This window comes from Magnusiomyces paraingens, assembly GCF_902498895.1.
Source record: "Magnusiomyces paraingens strain CBS 517.90 genome assembly, contig: contig3, whole genome shotgun sequence".
NCBI lineage: Eukaryota > Fungi > Ascomycota > Dipodascomycetes > Dipodascales > Dipodascaceae > Magnusiomyces > Magnusiomyces paraingens.
In genome coordinates this window covers 406,820-424,073 of record NW_022474069.1, presented here as the reverse complement: position 1 = coordinate 424,073, position 17,254 = coordinate 406,820, and the positions used below count along the sequence as shown (strand labels likewise).

Here is a 17,254-nt window from a genome sequence, read left to right as displayed (position 1 = left end):
ATTTAAACAACAAACCTATGCTTATAATAAGAAATTTCATAAATCTTCAACGTTAAATTCATTTTTGTTTTGATCTGTTTATTTTTATTATTATCTTAAAATTTTTAATAATTGATGGTAAATTTTGATGCAAACTGGTCTATCAGCAAATGTTATCGCGTTATTCGACCCCTGGAAAGTCAAATTTCAAAATACAATGATTTGGCTAGAACGTATCCGGCATTAATAGAGTTCCCATGCCATGATTGTAAACAAAATTCAATTTATCAAAAAGGATCAATAAGACCATCTCGAGCTACAACTCGCAAAATTTTCATTAATTCTGGTGCAAATTACAGGGCTGAGTCTGACACCAAAAGTACCGACAATACCAATGAATCTGAGTGCAAAAATGAAATAGATTTTGAACGGGTTTTCTGGTATTATAAGTCATTTGGTAGTGAGGAAGCTTACAATTGTCTATTGTCTGTTTTTAATGTTTTCATTCAATTTATGGATATTACATACCAGGGCCCATTAAAGTCTCTTGCTCAAAAAGCAGCCTTTCAAGTTGGACAGTGCATTGCCATGACAAATCAAGAAATTGCTCAAAATAAATGGTATGAGAGTATGGAAATGATTTTACATTATCATAGGATAGTGTGCTTGGGTCACGGTGTTGGTCTTATTTTAAAAAATGCTTTTGCTTTGCGGCATGTACTTCCAGCTTTTATTCACGAGTGCTACATACGCGGATGGCATGATATAAGTCATGCAATATTTGAAAATTATATTTCAATTTTACCAAAAGATGAATACTGGGAAAAGGGAGGGGTTTTGTTTAACATTGGTGCAAATTGTGACCCAGCGATGAAAAATTTTGCATTTCAATTCATACCAAAACATTTCAATCATAAGGAAACTAAAGACTTATCAGCATTTACTAAATTTATTGACTCTTTTAAAATAACTAATGCTGAATACCTCGACACTTTTGAAAATTACCTATTATATGTTATTGACGGATTTTGGACACTTACCAATGTCAAGTCTCGTAAAGCAAGACTTAGTGCATCAGACTACAAACACATTATTACCGAACTTATAAGGCGTCGATTTTCTTTGTGCCAAAGTTCAAATTTTCTTCCTAATTTACGTTTCATTAAGCTTCTCTCAAAATATATACCTACATCGAAACCATTTAACAATCTCCGACTTCTTTTATACATGTACTTGAATTATGTCGAAAATTCGCCGACTAAGAATTGCAATAAAATTCCAAACATTATTTTTGATGACGACTTTGTTTCTCTTTATTGCTTATTTTTTCGAAATTTTAATGATTTTCGGAAAGTATCAGATTCGATGTTGTGTCATTTTCCTGATCTTGTTTTAAAAGCGTCATCACATTATATTTCCAACATAGAACGTGGTATTCAAGTGATTAATTGGCAGGACTCAATCGAATCAAAAATTTCGCAGTCAGTTTCAAAAAGACACAATTCCGGCATGTGCTCATCGTCTTTTTCAAATATTAGAGTGCTTAAAGAGATTGCAAGTAAAGATAAAGTTTTTAGAGAGAATGTGATACTCAATGATATTCCTGTCGATTTATTTTCTTCTAAATTTGAATTGATCAATAAGAAATATACTACACTTCTGGATACCGATTTAACGACTTGGGCATGTGATATTCCAGAGATCTCACATACTTCAACAAAATATCAAACTCTTAATACACATGGGCGAAGAAGAGTTCCAGTGATTTATCCTGATTCTGAAACTAGTGATGAAGAAAATGATCTGAGTCATGAATTAGAACCCATAAGTAATGGTTTGGATTCATTTAATGACAGTGATGAAACTGATACTGAAAGTAACAGAAATTTTACCGATTCGAGCTTTACAGATACAGACTCATCTATATTAACGGATCAGAACTGTTCATTTAAAGTTCTAAAAAAGACTAAAAAAGCGAAAAGCACTAAACCCAATTGCAAAAGATTATTTCCAGATGTGATATCTTTGGTTGACGGTATGGACCCTGACGACATATTTTTTGAACTTTATGCTACGCATATTAAAGGATCATCATTATCATGCCCGCATTCTATTGAACATGACATTGATTTGCCTATTTCATGTCGAAAGAAAAGGAGAATAGGAGTTAGTAAATACTCAAAAAATGCTTTTATTCCAAAAAATGATGATGTTGATGATATTTTAATAATTAGATAGAATATAGATTTTAATGAATTAATGACTGTAGATTTATTTTTAAAAATCACTTATATTTACAAATTATAAAACCCATATGAATCAACTTCAAGCTGTAAATCCATCATCTATGGTAAGAACAGAGCCATTCATATGGTCCGAAAGTGCTAACGTTAATGCTGCATTAGAGATTTCTTCTACTGGAATAAGACTTTTTGTAGGACTTTGACTGGTATAAAGCTCTATCAAAGACTTATCCATGTCATTTGTCATGGATGTATCAACGAGCCCGGGACAAATAGCATTCACTCTAATGTTACGACTCCCAAGCTCTACTGCTAAAGACCTTGTGAATCCAATAACTCCAGCTTTAGTTGCTGCGTAAACAGACGTTCCTTTTACCCCTCGAACACCTAGAACTGAAGAAATATTTATGATGCATCCTTTTTTCTTCCTTATCATAGGCTTAATCATAGACTGGGTAGAAAAAATGGTTCCTAAAAGATTGGTATCAACCAAGTCGTTTATATAATCTCTGGGAGTCGTTAGCAGTAATGACGACTGTGCAATTCCTGCACTATTAACTAAGATATCTATAGTGGAAAGTTTCTTTAAGAAGTCAGTTTGATAAAAAAAATGAAGTAAAATATACTTACTGTCCCAATATCAGTATCATTAAAAGTTTTTTTACTCGCTATATCAAAAACAGCGATTGAATGATTTTGTTCAGTTGGATTGTGAACAGGAAGAGTGGTAACGGCAGACTCTAGCTTTTCTTTTGTTCTTGAAAGCAGTATCACTGAAGCTCCTTCTTCTGCAAACTTTTTGGCAATTGACAAACCAATACCTTGTGATCCTCCAGTAATTAGAGCTTTTTTCCCCAAAAGTCTAAGTTGGTTTTGAGAAGAAAAAAGAGATTTAGTCAAATGCATTTTAACTGTTGTTTGTCGAATACTTCCATTTCAAAAGTGTGAAGGAGTGTTTTTTACTTTACTTTTTTTGTACGGCAAAATTTTAAAATAGTGGTTACTATGGGGACCCCACAGAAAATAACTTGAGAGCTACAGACATATTGTTGTGTGTCTTTCAAATAAAAAGTCCTCCTTTTCTCTCCATTTTTTCTTCTTGTTCTTTTTATTCTCCATAAAATTATAAAAAAAAATTAAATTACAATTCTTTATCACAAAAAGACAATTAAAACAGTTTCAATGAGTATGATACCAGGGCTTTCTATGGCCAGTTTGGCTATTAAAAAGACAGTACGCAAGGCTGCTGAACCTGTCGTTACTCCTTTAATTATGTTGGTATCTGGCACTTTTTTTCTTCCTTTCTATGTATGTAAAGATAAAAATATGATATTAAACAATATTTTAACATTATTATTTAGGGAATATACTATTTTTTATCTCATCCTGTTTTGTGGGCATATATGATGACGGTTTTGATTCCTGAGCTCATAGTTACTTGCATGGTATACGTTATGATGTATGCTATGTTCTATCCTCCCCAAGCCATTGTTGCAATTTTTTTCAATGGTCCTTCAGGAATATTTACGGCTTGGCTTGCTATGATTCAACAGAGTGCCCGTGCTGCTAGATACGTTTCTATGTGGATAGTTTTACCTACACCAATGAAGATGCTTTTTGATGCGGCATGACAATAAATAAATAATGATATTCTTTTTTTATCGTATTGCTAACTTCTTTTTTAGGTCATGACAAAAGAGGGGTGTGATGATTTAGTTGTTACGGGTAGAGCTCGTCGGACAGTGAAGCCTGGAATGATTTCTCGTGTTCGATTATGGATTCGCACCCTTCCTAGACGTACACTTTTCCCTATTTGGTTTTTGAAATCTGCAGTTTTTTTTGCATTGAACTTTGTCCCTGTTGTAGGACCTATTGTCCTTGTTTTTCTCGAAGCTCCCAAACGTGGGCGCACAGCTCATGGTCGATATTTTGAGCTTAAGGGTTATTCTCCCGCTCAAGTAAACAATTATGCGAAGGGCCGTCGTGGACAATACACAGGGTTTGATAAAAAAAAATATTTTTTTGATCATTTGAACTATTCATACTAATATTGTTGATTTATAGATTTGGATTGGTCGCTAATATGTTAGAAGCCATACCGGTTATTGGAGTTTTCTTTCTCTTCACCAATACAGTCTCAGGTGCACTGTGGGCGGCTTCGTTGGAAAAGGCAGAAAGACAGAGGCTAGGAAGCTTTAGATATGCAAGCAAGCAAAAAGCTCATAAGTTTTTAACTGGACGCAATTATTAATCATAAATTTTGTTTTTTCACGGTATTAGTTGATATTTTGGTTGTACAACTATAATATTCAAGGTATTATTAAGAGTTTGAAGATGGATGATTATTATTTGGATTTTGTAAGTTTTCTTTAATTTTTAGATTCAATATCTATCTATAGAAATATAATTTAAATGGTTTAAACAGAAGCAGCAAGTTTTTCTTTTAAAAAAGATAAACGCTATCGATGCATCCGAAACCAGCAGCTACACCACCTTCATTGCTAGATTGTAGTTTAGATCGAAGTAGCCAGCCCACTTGTTCATTATGAAGAATCTTTGAGTTAGAAGAGTCCCACAAAATAGTGCCGAAAACACCAAGTTCGGATATGACTCCACCGAAATAAATCTCACCAGCCCGAAGAATCTTGTTTTTAAACTCGGGGGGCTTGATAAGCTCCATAAGAATATAAGCACCCCATTGTTCTTCAGGAAGAGTCTTTAAAAACCCAGGGATATTTTCCTTGTATACGTTATTGCCCCCACCCTCTCTCTGTGGCTTAAGCACAAATTTTTCTGGTTGTTCCTGGGCAAGCTTGCGAGCAATTAGGCCATTAGGCGAGGTGTCCATTGGATATAAATCAACAAAGGTAGCAAGAAGTTGTTCCAAATTTTGAGGTGTAGAATTAGGTAAAAATTTTCTAATGGTTTCCTTGTCAGTCAAAATTTGCTGAATCTTTTTAGCCCCAGACAGTTGTGTCAACAATGTAGGAGACTTGATGGCGTGAGAAGTTTCAAGATAAACACGAGCATCCCATTCTTCTTCAGTGGGGTAATCTGTAGGAGCATATCCTGATCGGTAGTACACAACAGAGACCTCTGCATTGGTTGGAGTGTAAATAAGTTTTTGAACACCATTTGTTTCTAAAAGCTTAGTTTCCAAGCGAACGTTATCCAGGGTGACTCGATAACTGGTAATTCCATAGTTATTGTATAAGGAATACTCAATGTGTCGCTGATCAAAAACATTCCGTTCACCAGGCTGGACAATAAAAAGAACGACTTGCTTGCTGTATCCCGAAACCAAAACGTTATTTTTGGCATACTCCTTATAAGCTACAGCCAACCCGTCGGCCAAGCCATCAATTGATTTCGAAATTGCAGTCTTACCTTTAAGAAATTCTGCAGAAGGTCCATAAGTGTCAGAGTCAGCAAGATAAGTATGAAGCTGAGACACCTTTGATGAAAGGGATCCAAAAGATACAGAAACCGTGTTAAATTCGACTTGTTTGATTGAAACAGAATCTTCTTCATTGGTCTTTGATCCGTCCTCGTTAACAATATAGTCAGATCTGAATATTCCTAATGATAAAGGTTGAGTAATTCCAATTTCCTTAGCCTTAACATATGATTCATAAAGTTTTCCGGTAAAGTCATGATCTAAAACAGTGACACTAAACAAATTAGACCAGTTCGTAAGTGGAGATATCATGCACATACTCTTTCAAAGCCTCAGTTAGCCATTCAGTGTTATCAGATACATTAGCATAGAGCTCGTTAAAAGTAGTTTGAACGTTAAGAGCAGATTCAAACCCGGATCTAGGAAACGGAGAGGGGTAAACAGTAACTGGGGCGTGAACGGCAGTTACACCTTTGCCTTCTGGCGTCAGCATAGCTAAGCCATTTCCCAAAGACCAGTCAATAATTGTATCATTAATGAAAGATTCCTCTTTTTCAGAAGGCTGGGGAGGATAACTAGGATAAACCATTGTTAATCAGTATATAGAAAAAAGTGTTGCCAAAATAAAATAAAATAAAAAAAAAGAGTGAAATAAAGGGTAAAAGAAAAGTGTGGAGAGTGCTTAGAAATTGATTAATGTGAGCATTGCCCATCATCTAAGTTTACAAAAAAAAATTCAATGATTACTAATATTTTCAATCACGACATTTCACAACTCATACATATCATTAATGATAAACGATGACGACAAGTAGCCTCAGCTTCTCGAAAAAGTATTACCATGTCGAGAGAATAAATTAACTGTTAACTTTTCTATTTTTATTCTATTTCAACAAACTGTTTATTTAACAAGAATCAAATGCATTATATAAGTAAAAAAAGCTTTTCAAAAGTGCTTTAATCAAAAACAATCTTTTTACCAGCAAATTTAACTTGGGCTGTTGCAGCCGCTGCAAGCTTTTTCTTTGCTTCCCAAGAAGGATGAAGAGGTTTACTTTCAAGCTTTTTCTGCTCAGCTTCTTTGGCAGCAGCAGCAGCATCTTTAGATGACTCTTTACTTGGCTTACCAGTCTTTTGTCTCTTTGCTTCACGTGCTTCGTATTCTGCCTGAAGCTGAGCACGCTTCGCTTGATACTTATCGCGCTCAGTCTTCAGATGGTTGGCATTTTTACCATACTTGCGTTCAGCTATCGCTCGGCGCTCTCGCTGACCACGTCTATTCTTTTTTTTACCAGTTTTGGAGTCAATGCCTTCCATTTCATCCATTTCTTTTAGTTCACGCTGAAGCTCCATATCCTCTTCATCATCAGAAGCTCCAATGAATGTATTTAATAATGCAGGTAAGACAATCTTTTTCTTTTCTTTCTTTTCTTTCTTTTCCTTTTTATCTTTCTTTTCTTTATTAGACTTGGAGTCATCTTCTTCGCCGTCTTTACTTCTTTTTCTCTTTTTTGATTCTGTGCTGTCGATGTCTTCATCTAATTCTTCAAAAAACCCACCTTCTTCTTCTTCTTCACTTTCTTCTTCTTCTTCTTCACTTTCTTCTTCTTCGCTTTCCTCTTCTTTTTCATCATTGTCAGATTCGGGCTCTAAAATTTCATTGTAGAACTGCTCATCTCCCTCACTATCAGAAATATCATCGTAGTTTAATGTAGATGTATTGGTAATAACATTTTTATCCTTTTTCAGCTTTTCGATATCGACATTGGCAATATTGTCTTCTTCATCTTCATCATCACTGAAAACAAGGGGTCTTCCATGGTATTCAATTGAATCGACATCTTCAGTTTGATCTTCATTATCACTATCTTGTTGTTCATCATCACCTTCTTTTTCATTTTCATCATCTTCAGACTTTTTTTCTTCCTTGTCATTACCATCACCACGTTTAACCTTTTCGCCAAGGCCAACAGCAAAATTGATAACTCCAACAAGCTCCTCTAACTGAGATGTTACACTTTTTAAATTACTGAAATGCTGGTAATTATTGTCGATATCTTTAGAAAGTTTAAATGAGTCATCTGTTTTCAAGATAGATTCAGGAATCCATGGTGGTAAATCTTTTATGGTTTTTTCAGAATCATTGGTGCTATTTTCTTGGTTGATATAAATATTGTATAAATGACGTTTAACAATTATTGGCGAAAGCTCTACTATATTAACAGACTTTAGATCCTTTAATTTTTTCTCTAGTTCGGCTTCTTTAATATTCTCTTCTTCCGGTGTGTTACTATCATCATTATGAAGACGTTTTAAAGCTTTTCCTACTTTTAAAACTTCTAAAGTTTTTGACTTTTTAAGAGCACGTTGGATTTGTATTATTCCATGGTGGATTTTTTGCTCTACCAGCTGTTTTTTAAGGGCGTTAATCTGTGCCTGTAACTCTGCCTTACGTTGAATTTCAAGAGTTTCGCTTGGCTTATTTTCCTGCACATCATTTTTGTTTTCATCAGTTTCATTGTCTTGGTCTTTTGCAGCAGCTTCTCTCTTAAGAGCACGTTGCTTATATTTATGTCGTCGAATTTCACGGTCCGCAGCAGCTTTAGTACTCTTAAGACGAGTACTTTCGACGCTTTGATTTAGCTTTGCTTCAAGAAAATCAATCTGCCAAAGCAAATTTTTTTTCTTGTTATTGAGACCAGTTTTATGGCTCCTGTCATCTTTAATTTGTTTCATATTTCGTTAACGAACTCGTTAAATAGAGTGAAATCAAAAAAAAAAAAAAAAAAAAAATGAAAAATAATAAAAAAAAAACTCCGATAATAAACAAGAAAATTCCCAAAATGAAAATTTTTTTGTAACAAGCTTGAAATATTGTAACAATGACAATCTACAATAAGCTTTAGCATAGTATATATATAAAACTATGGAAAGTGATCAAGATTTTACAGAAAATAAAAGATAGCAAAGCTGTTTATAAATGTACAAAATAAATTCAAGGGTCTATTTACAGAAAAATATAGTAAGGATTGATCAGGTTAAATACTGTTTTTGTGGAGTTTTTCTTTGAACAAAATAATCGTTCAAAATGCTGTTTTGAAGATATAAATGTACTCACAAATTGGGAGCAAATTCAACACTCCAAAGTCAACAAATCAAAAAAAAAATTTCAAAAATGAAATAAAATAAAATAAAATAAAAAGCTTATTCATAAAGGATTTTATTTCTTTTCATTCTTGCCATCAGTCTCAGGAGCAGGCTGCCAGTTTTCCTGCCAGATGGTGTTTGGGGGAGTCTCAGTAGGGACTCTGAATTCAGGTGAAAATCTCTTTCCACGTTCTCTCATAATGGCGTGGTGAGCAAGAAAAGGATCGGAAGCCTCAAGATCTTCACAGGCCTCAACAATCTTCTCATACTGACCAGTGAGTTGGGCCTTGTGGGTCTCGCGCTTTTCAGCCTGGAAGATGGCCCAGGCACGAGTGGCAACATTGTGGCGTAACTTGTCTTCAAGACACAACTTGATCTGACGAGGCTGCTTCTTTCTAGCACTGAAAACACTCAGCTGGGTGACGAGACGCTGGATGTTGGCAGTTTGGGCAGCATTGGTTTTGGTGCGCTTTCCTCTGGTGGTGATGTGTGGGGCTAACAAAGCAAGACGACCTTGTGAGCTTTGAGAAACAGAGGAATTAAAAAAAGAGTTAGAAGCCAGTCGCTGGGTGGCTCTAGTAAAGTTTCGTATGCTGGATTGAGACTGCATTGTATGTTGATATCAGAGTGTTGAACAGGGTTGATTCAAAGGGATTTACTGATTCCAATTGGTGGTTGGGTGTAAAATTTCAAGAGGCAGCAGTGAAAAAAAATTAATTTTTTTCTAATATATTATGTAATTGTAAATAATTAATTATGTAATTTTATCAGTTTTTTATGAGAGCTGTTTAGGTGTTGTTTTATTAGTTATTATGAGTTTAATTAAAAGCAAATTAACAAAAATTACATGCAATCAGGATAAAATAAATTCAAGGCAGCCAGCCATACTATGATCAACCACAATAATATAAAAAAATATTTCTTGGCTCATCAATCACTTAAAATTTAATTTGATGAGTATGAATCAAAACTTCCTACATATACTTTCCAGGGATGGTTTTTTTTTTGTAGTTTTAAAAGAAATTCTCCTAAATTATTTTCACGTCAAGTAGCGAACTATTCTTAATATTATACAAAATGGCTTGTAAGGGAGATGAGTGAAAAAAACAAGAACGTACAACATTGGAAAGAAAACACCAAAAGAGTATGGTGAAACACAAAACAAAGCTCTAAGTCAGTCAGAGATTTTAAAATTAGTTTCTTGTGGCTCAAAGCTAAAAAAATATTAAGCGAAGTCTCGCTTAAAACAAATCTCGCTAAAGGATCCTCGCTAAACACTAAGCGAGACTCGCTTAAAACAGTGCGGTTGCAAGCATTTTAATACAAACAAGGTTGAAATGGAATTCAAGGGTAATTTGAAAAATCAAAAAAAAATAATATTCTTCTATAATAATAGGTGTCATAAAGCTTATCCATCAAAGATACTAGAGATACATAGGTATTTGTTACATAGATTAGTTGTGTATGTTTACAAAGTTAAGTTTGTGAAACACTAATATGCTGGAGCCGCATCCTAAGTGTTACCTAAACTATTATTTTAACCATACTGGACTGTTTTTATGAGATAATCACCGGAATTTAAGACAAAGTAACTAATTAGTTACTTTGTTTTAAATCCCGATGGAAAAAACATATTTAATGCCTTGCCTTTTTTATTATTATTATTTTTTTTATTTTTTTAATTTTTTTAATTAAATTTTTTTTGACATCTTTTGAAACTACATTGATAATCCTACAAAGTATCTAGCAATTATGTTTTTGAGTCAATCTCAATCTGAGCTAATCGTTTCACGATTAATCAATAGAAAAAAGACTGTTTAATATATATTTTGAAAAAAATAAATAAGCCAAAACAGGAAACCAATCATTTAATATTTTGATGACTAGATACCAAAAATCCGTTTATGAATGAACCCTAGATATATCCAGCTACTAATATTTTTTAAAATCAAAACTTTTCAAAACATTGACCTTCTTATTACTTTAGCTTTGAATTTTACCAATTGACCGATTAGAAACTAAATCAATACCAAAACAAACTTAGTTATCTCAAAATATCTCCATCTTTGCATCCTTAAGCCAATTTTTTTTATCTTCAAAAGTGGTTTTTCATCAGCATTAAATACCAGAAAAAGCACTGGCAAATGTTTGACAATGATTAGCTCATCATTTGAACAATTATCGTCACGTGCTAGAGATTTAAGCAATGGATACATAGGATATCTCGAACAAAGCTTAAGTCCATAAATACGGAATTAACAACCATTGAGGTTGCATCGGAAGTATACATGCGAGAAATAGTTAAAATACAACAAAACAATGTCTAAACCTCAATATAAAATTGAAAGTTGCTGAGGTTAGTTCATTGAACGAATCGAACAAACTGGGTCAAAAGCTAGAACTAAATATTCAAAAAAATTATCAATTAAGACATTATAACTTGGATTTTAAAAAGACTATACTTTTAGTTTGCTTTGGCTACCAGAACTTAAGCAGAGAATCTCTTCTCAGCCTCCTTCCAGTTGATGACGCTCCAGATGGCCTTGAAATAGTCGACCTTGACGTTCTGGTACTGGAGGTAGTAAGCGTGCTCCCAAGCGTCAATACCGACAATGGGGATATGAGGACCATCAACAATGTCCTGGTTAGGCTTAGTAATAACATCAAGAGCACCAGTCTCCTTGTTCTTAACAATCCAAGCCCAGCCGGAACCCTGGATGCCAGCAAGCTTAGTATTGACGTTGCCGACGAGGGTGTCAAAGGAACCGTAGTACTCAGTGATAGCCTTGCCGAGAGGAGAGTCGGCGGCAGGAGGAACACCACCACCCTGGGAAACGGGGGCAAGGTTCTTCCAGAAAAGAGAGTGGTTGATATGGCCACCACCGTGGAATCTAATGGCAGGGGTCAGCTTGATCTGGGCAGCAACGTCGTTCTTGACCTTGGCCTCAGAGAGCTGCTCAATGGCAGCGTTGTAGCCATTGACGTAAGTTTGATGGTGCTTGGTGTAGTGGAGCTATAGACAATAGACAGTTAGTATTAAATCTGCGGCATATTAGAAAGCAAATCAGCAATATTGCATTAGGGGTTTTTTGTTGAGTTTAAGTGAGACAAAGTAGTATAGTGCTGTATTGTAATTTGAAAAAAATTAGGCAATTGAGTCTAGAGCAATTGCTTGAATAAACGTGTTATGGGAACTGGACCCGTTAAGGGAGACCGTCTCATTGGTCGAATTGAGAAGTGGTATATGAACCCAAAAGTAATACAAAAAATCTCACTTTTCAAGGTTGTTTGGTATTCTGAAATGAAAGAAAAAACCACATAAAAACAAACTGCTAAAATAAAATATGATATAGACCTACCTCATTGATCTGACCAGAGATAAAAGGCTCGAGGGCACCAAAGTCGTAGTCAAGGTCGGGGAGAGTGACCTTGTTGCGGGCAAAGACTGTGGTGTAGGCAGCTCTGCTGGAGGCAGCACGTCTGAGAGTGTTTCTGGTGGCGAGGGCAAAAGTCATGATGATAATTAATTGATATTAGAATAGAAAGAGATTATTAGGATAAAAAAAAATAAAAAGAAAGGGAGAAAAGGTTGAGGGAAAAAATAAAAATAAAAATAAAAAAACAGGGAAATCGCAACTCTTAAATAGGCTTTTGTTACAAATCTACTTCTACAGAGCATTTTAAAGCACTTATCAGCACTTTTATTTTCCTTTGCTGCTAATCGGCAACACCTTAAACGCTTGTTACATTACAAAATTACGCAATTGCGATTACTGGCTAGGATTTTTGTGTGTATTTCACGTGACACAAACCCTAATTGTAGAGGAAACTGGCCAACCCAGATCAAAAGCCGTGTATAAGGCCGGGTAATAGTTTATTTAAATCAATAAAAGGACCGCTCCTTTTTCCCACCTTAGAAAAATTTTCCAAGCTTGTTTGTTTTCCCTTTAGATATTTTGTAAACTTGCACTTTACTCTAAATTCTCTCTCACCGTTTAAAAATTAACTACCTGCTCTGTTCAATAATGTTCTTTTGTCACAGCTTGTGATCTAGAACTGACCCCACCGGCTGGCTTGTGGACTTTAGTTTTGCAGGGTTTTACTCAATTGGTAAGTCTATAATTAAAAACAAAAAACAACTATTGCACGCTCTTTTGCTCTTTCATGATGAGAAAACTCTACAGACCTGTTCCAACATTGATTTAATTATCAATCTGCGGACAACACGATATTGCCATTTTTTAACTGACTCACGCAATAATATTTTTAACTTGTGCCTTTTAATATTGAAAGTATTAAACTAACCTTTGCTCTTTTTTTAGTAGTCTATTTGTATATTATTTTATCTTTATGTAAGCCTTAGTTAGAATGTAAAAAAAATAAATTAAATCATAAATCATTAAAAATATTCATAAAGCAACCGAAGATTTTAGGTTCTCCATTGAATACCGGCTGTTGAGATTTCTAGGAGCTTTAAAGTCTTCCATGGAATACCTGTGATTGTGGTGTCTGGCCGGAAGTTTTGGCCGGGGCAGTCTTTGGAGAACCTCAGGTACCGTAGGTAGCAATGTATCATTTCCGCTGTTGCCAGGTACATTGAAGAGTACTGATTGCGCGGTGATTGGGCGTTCTTCGGTGCTTCTACGCGGACTTACAGTATTGTCAGTTGTGATGACGCTATCAAAGTCAGCAGCACCATCCACACTGGACGATGAGTTGTTTTCAGAAACAATACTACTCCGCAAACTGGCCGTGCTCAAAATGCTTGCTCGTCTGCTGGCGACTGAGGACGCCATGCGCATGACAGGAGCATATGTGTTATTAATTGAGCCAAGTTGGTCTTGGACCATCATTGGGTGATGATGGTGGTGATTTAACAGCCTATCGTACCTGTCGTCAACTGTATTGCCGCGTCGGTGGAGTTGCTGTTGGATTTGGGCCGATAATACGGATGGTTCTGCAAGTGATAAATCGCTGATTGATAACGACGAATTGCTACGTTTATGAACGACTAATGGAGGCGTCGACGGAACCGACAAATGACTAAGGTAGTCGTGCGGCTGCTGCTGTTGCATCTGATGCAACGACATGGATGACCAACGGCCACCCTGCACTAAATCTCCTTTTTCTTCTTCAATGCTGGCAACAGATTGTCGTGCACTTCTCGCAGCTGGAGAGCGTGGTGGAGATACCCGAAGTGAAGGTGGGGGCACAAGCAATCCTGTACTCAGCATTTGCTGCTGCTGCTGCTGCTGCTGCTGTTGCTGTTGTTGTTGTTGGATCAGTTGGTTCTCGGAAAAGAAATGTGAACGTGGGGTGGACTGAGTCATAAATGAAGAAGAAGACATTGTCGGGGTATCAGTTCCACTCACAAATCCACTATAGTTGAGTTGTGATGTGCTTGATTGGAATGAAAATCGATCTGCATAGTTTGCAATGGCTTGTGCGGGATGCTGTTGAAGGTAACTTTGGTTATTTTGGTGCTGCGGATGCAAAAGACAAGGTTCACTAGTTGTTCCAGGCATGGTTCCAATATAACGGTTTTGAACACTGTCACTACTGAAATCCCACTCATCAAATGCCGTGCCATCCTGCGGCGCTATTCCAAGACTGGCTGAGCTTGTATTGAAACTACTAAGTTTAACCGAACCTAAGAAATTATTAAAGTCATTAATGGGAGGAAAGCCGTGATTCAGGGAATTAATATGGTCATCATTATTGTCTTGATTCCCATCTCTGCCGGTATCGGAGCCTTCTAGACTTTCATTGATCGAAGGTATGAGCCCCGGATCCGTTGCGGCTTCATTTTGATCGGATAATCTTTTAATTTTTGTGTTCTGCTTATAATCAATAAACCCATTGGTGGTGGTGGGACGGTAGGAGCGCGAACTTGTACTATTTTGTAGGTTAAAGCTTCGCTGTCTTCCCATATCAAATATCTGGGGCTCATCATCCTTACTATTTTCCCTGGTATTATCATCTGTGTTATAAGATGAAACTGCTTGATCGCCCATATGAAGCTGAGTTTTGCTAGATGAAAAAATATATTTAACCTTTAACCATGCTCCTCCTAGAAATCCACCTGGAGTTTCTATAAATGATCCATTATTATTTTCTTCAACCTTGGTGTCATTTTCTGTCGAATTGCTATTGTTATTTTCTGTTGTTTCGTTAGTGCCATTATTTTGTGCTTGATACCGACCAAGCCCCATTTCTATTGTATCATTGGGGAATTCTGTAGTTGTCGAGTAGTTGGAGGAACTCTGGGGAAGCTGGTCTTGTTGCTGAGAATCATTTGTTACATTGGCTACCATGAGCTCTGAGGGGTAACGGTACCCTGGAGCTGGATATTGGTACCTTGATAACTTAGGCTCATTGTTGCCTAGATAACCTCCGTTGTTGATTTTACCTGATGAAGAAGCATTGAATTTTGTAAATGGGTTTAACATGGCAAAGAAGCTTAATTTTGTACTTTTATTACTGCTAGTTTTCTTTTTAGGCTTATCATTTTGATTTTTTTCAACTTTTAGTTTATTTTGAATTGAAACACTTTTGTTGCTTCTGTGGCGACGATGATTCCAGTATTTCATGAAGTGATTTTGTTTTTCAAATTCGATGGGAATACTAGGAACTCTATTATGGATTTTATTATGAGCTCGTTGTTTGGAGAGGGCTACAAAGATAAATAGGATATCGATTGACCGTGTGGCACTAAGAACTATTAAAGTGAGAATCCAGAGGATTCCAAAAGCAAGCTCGAGGTTTTTGTGATACTGTGTGATTTGACTAAATATGGTTGGATCAAGTTTTAGGTGTTGGGAAAGCCAATACATTCCACAGACAGCGGAGGCCATGACAGGGATGATGTTGATAAAGAGAACGTAGAGAGCATCGCGTATACTAAATGCTTGTTTATTGTTAGTTCGAATGTTAATTTTGGTAAATGAGCGAGATATAGCAATGTCGGAAAAAACTTTTGAGGCAGAACAGGATATGAGAAGCGAGGAGGTTGCGATGATTGAATGTTTAAGGTTTTGGGAGGCAGCTTCAAATGTATTTGGAGTAGTCACAAGGTAGAATCCCAAGGTTGCTGCTGGGATGGGTATTAGGATCACAGCGATTAGGGCTAGAACGGGAGATTTTCTGGAAACTTGTTTTGTGTGGTTATTACTAGTAGCAGAATCTAGGTCGTTGAAAGAGATATAGTTTGGGGGTTTATGTGTTTCTAACTGATCGATCAGTAACCTGAGGCTAAGCATAGTCAAAGTCTTAGAAGTGTCGAGGACAAAAAAAAAAGTGGAGAAGATGTGTGGCTAGACAGTGGATCTAAAAATCAAGGGGTAGATATTTAAGTAAATATGGTCTAAAAGAAAAAAAAACATCTAATTTAAGGAAAGACTCATGATATTTATACGAAGCGAAAATTAAAGAAATATAAATATTATTATTATAAAGGCTTCTTTAATTGAAGTAATTTAAATTACTATTGCTTTATTATAGGAACTTTTAATATTTGTCTGTAGAAAAAAAATAAAACACAGGAAAAAAAAGAGATTAAAGAAAAAACCTGACCTATTTGAATGAAAAGAACAATAACACACATGCATGATAATTAACTACAATATGCCGAGAAACTTTAACTTTGAATGTCAAAAGACCAAAGAATGAGATTGTAGTGCGCAGTTCTTTAAAATTAAAGTTGGCAAATAAATGAAGAAGTACAAGTAGAAAAAAAAAAGAAATGAATAAAAGAATATATTAAAAACGTATTTGAAATTCAGATTAAAAAAAAAAAACTGTTTTTTTTAAAGTGGTAGCAGAAACGTTATGAAATGCATAAATATTGGGGATTTAAAGATATTATTATTGAGATTCACTTTAAAAATCATTTAGAGAGACAATTTTTTCTTAAAGTATTTCGGTTCCCAGTGCATTGACCAAAAGAAAAAAAAAATAAAGTTGCAGAAGCTCGTGTCAAGCCTCATGTCAACAAAATTTCCCGATAAGGAAATAATGTGCTCAATGAGCCACGCCGGTATTAAAAGAGGCAGAGAAAAAGTCCGAAATAAAAGGGAAACGGTTGATTTATTTTATTTTATTTTATTTTATTTTATTTAATTTAATTTAATTTAATTTAATTTTTATTTTTTTGGATACTTACCAAGTGGACAGAAAGTTCGAGGATCCATAAAGTGTCTTCAACAATACTTGGAATATACACGTGTATATACGGTATTAGTTTGTACGATATGATACATGAGGTCAAGTTGAGGGAAGAGAAGGAGAGAATATAGTAGAAAGAAACCATTTACACAAAGGTCTTTTAGATAGTGACTATTTATAAATAGTTATATATATTTGTATATTTATGGTGTTATTAAATGCTGGAGATACATATTGGACTGTTGCAAAAAAAAATTAGAAAGTAGTGATGAGAATTGCTTTTTGAGCGAAACACTTTTTTTTTTATTTTATTAGGCTAAGCCAC

The 17,254-nt window shown here is 35.4% G+C and overlaps 8 protein-coding genes across 8 annotated transcripts; 2 read left to right on the top strand and 6 right to left on the bottom strand.

The window, feature by feature from the left end:
• Positions 1 to 114: 114 nt before the first annotated feature.
• On the top strand, positions 115 to 2,217 carry SAPINGB_P003445 (uncharacterized protein; the record flags this gene model as incomplete). Its single annotated transcript, XM_031998163.1, has 1 exon — positions 115 to 2,217. The coding sequence occupies one exon, from the start codon at positions 115 to 117 to the stop codon at positions 2,215 to 2,217; it is 2,103 nt and encodes a 700-aa protein (XP_031854054.1).
• Positions 2,218 to 2,304: 87 nt separating this feature from the next.
• SAPINGB_P003444 (uncharacterized protein) lies at positions 2,305 to 3,128 on the bottom strand (the record flags this gene model as incomplete). The annotated part of the gene is made up of 2 exons (XM_031998162.1): positions 2,305 to 2,805; positions 2,853 to 3,128. The coding sequence occupies 2 exons, from the start codon at positions 3,126 to 3,128 to the stop codon at positions 2,305 to 2,307; spliced, it is 777 nt and encodes a 258-aa protein (XP_031854053.1).
• A 276-nt stretch (positions 3,129 to 3,404) lies between these two features.
• SAPINGB_P003443 (uncharacterized protein) lies at positions 3,405 to 4,473 on the top strand (the record flags this gene model as incomplete). Its single annotated transcript, XM_031998161.1, has 4 exons — positions 3,405 to 3,530; positions 3,584 to 3,796; positions 3,908 to 4,221; positions 4,287 to 4,473. The coding sequence occupies 4 exons, from the start codon at positions 3,405 to 3,407 to the stop codon at positions 4,471 to 4,473; spliced, it is 840 nt and encodes a 279-aa protein (XP_031854052.1).
• Positions 4,474 to 4,665: 192 nt separating this feature from the next.
• SAPINGB_P003442 (uncharacterized protein) lies at positions 4,666 to 6,208 on the bottom strand (the record flags this gene model as incomplete). Its single annotated transcript, XM_031998160.1, has 2 exons — positions 4,666 to 5,893; positions 5,940 to 6,208. 2 exons carry the CDS (start codon positions 6,206 to 6,208, stop codon positions 4,666 to 4,668), a joined length of 1,497 nt encoding a protein of 498 aa, XP_031854051.1.
• Positions 6,209 to 6,576: 368 nt separating this feature from the next.
• SAPINGB_P003441 (uncharacterized protein) lies at positions 6,577 to 8,355 on the bottom strand (the record flags this gene model as incomplete). The annotated part of the gene is made up of 1 exon (XM_031998159.1): positions 6,577 to 8,355. One exon carries the CDS (start codon positions 8,353 to 8,355, stop codon positions 6,577 to 6,579), a length of 1,779 nt encoding a protein of 592 aa, XP_031854050.1.
• A 484-nt stretch (positions 8,356 to 8,839) lies between these two features.
• Positions 8,840 to 9,376, bottom strand: SAPINGB_P003440 (mitochondrial 54S ribosomal protein mL40; the record flags this gene model as incomplete). Its single annotated transcript, XM_031998158.1, has 1 exon — positions 8,840 to 9,376. The coding sequence occupies one exon, from the start codon at positions 9,374 to 9,376 to the stop codon at positions 8,840 to 8,842; it is 537 nt and encodes a 178-aa protein (XP_031854049.1).
• A 1,878-nt stretch (positions 9,377 to 11,254) lies between these two features.
• Positions 11,255 to 12,281, bottom strand: SAPINGB_P003439 (uncharacterized protein; the record flags this gene model as incomplete). Its single annotated transcript, XM_031998157.1, has 2 exons — positions 11,255 to 11,779; positions 12,126 to 12,281. 2 exons carry the CDS (start codon positions 12,279 to 12,281, stop codon positions 11,255 to 11,257), a joined length of 681 nt encoding a protein of 226 aa, XP_031854048.1.
• Positions 12,282 to 13,175: 894 nt separating this feature from the next.
• On the bottom strand, positions 13,176 to 16,025 carry SAPINGB_P003438 (uncharacterized protein; the record flags this gene model as incomplete). Its single annotated transcript, XM_031998156.1, has 1 exon — positions 13,176 to 16,025. The coding sequence occupies one exon, from the start codon at positions 16,023 to 16,025 to the stop codon at positions 13,176 to 13,178; it is 2,850 nt and encodes a 949-aa protein (XP_031854047.1).
• Positions 16,026 to 17,254: the final 1,229 nt, after the last annotated feature.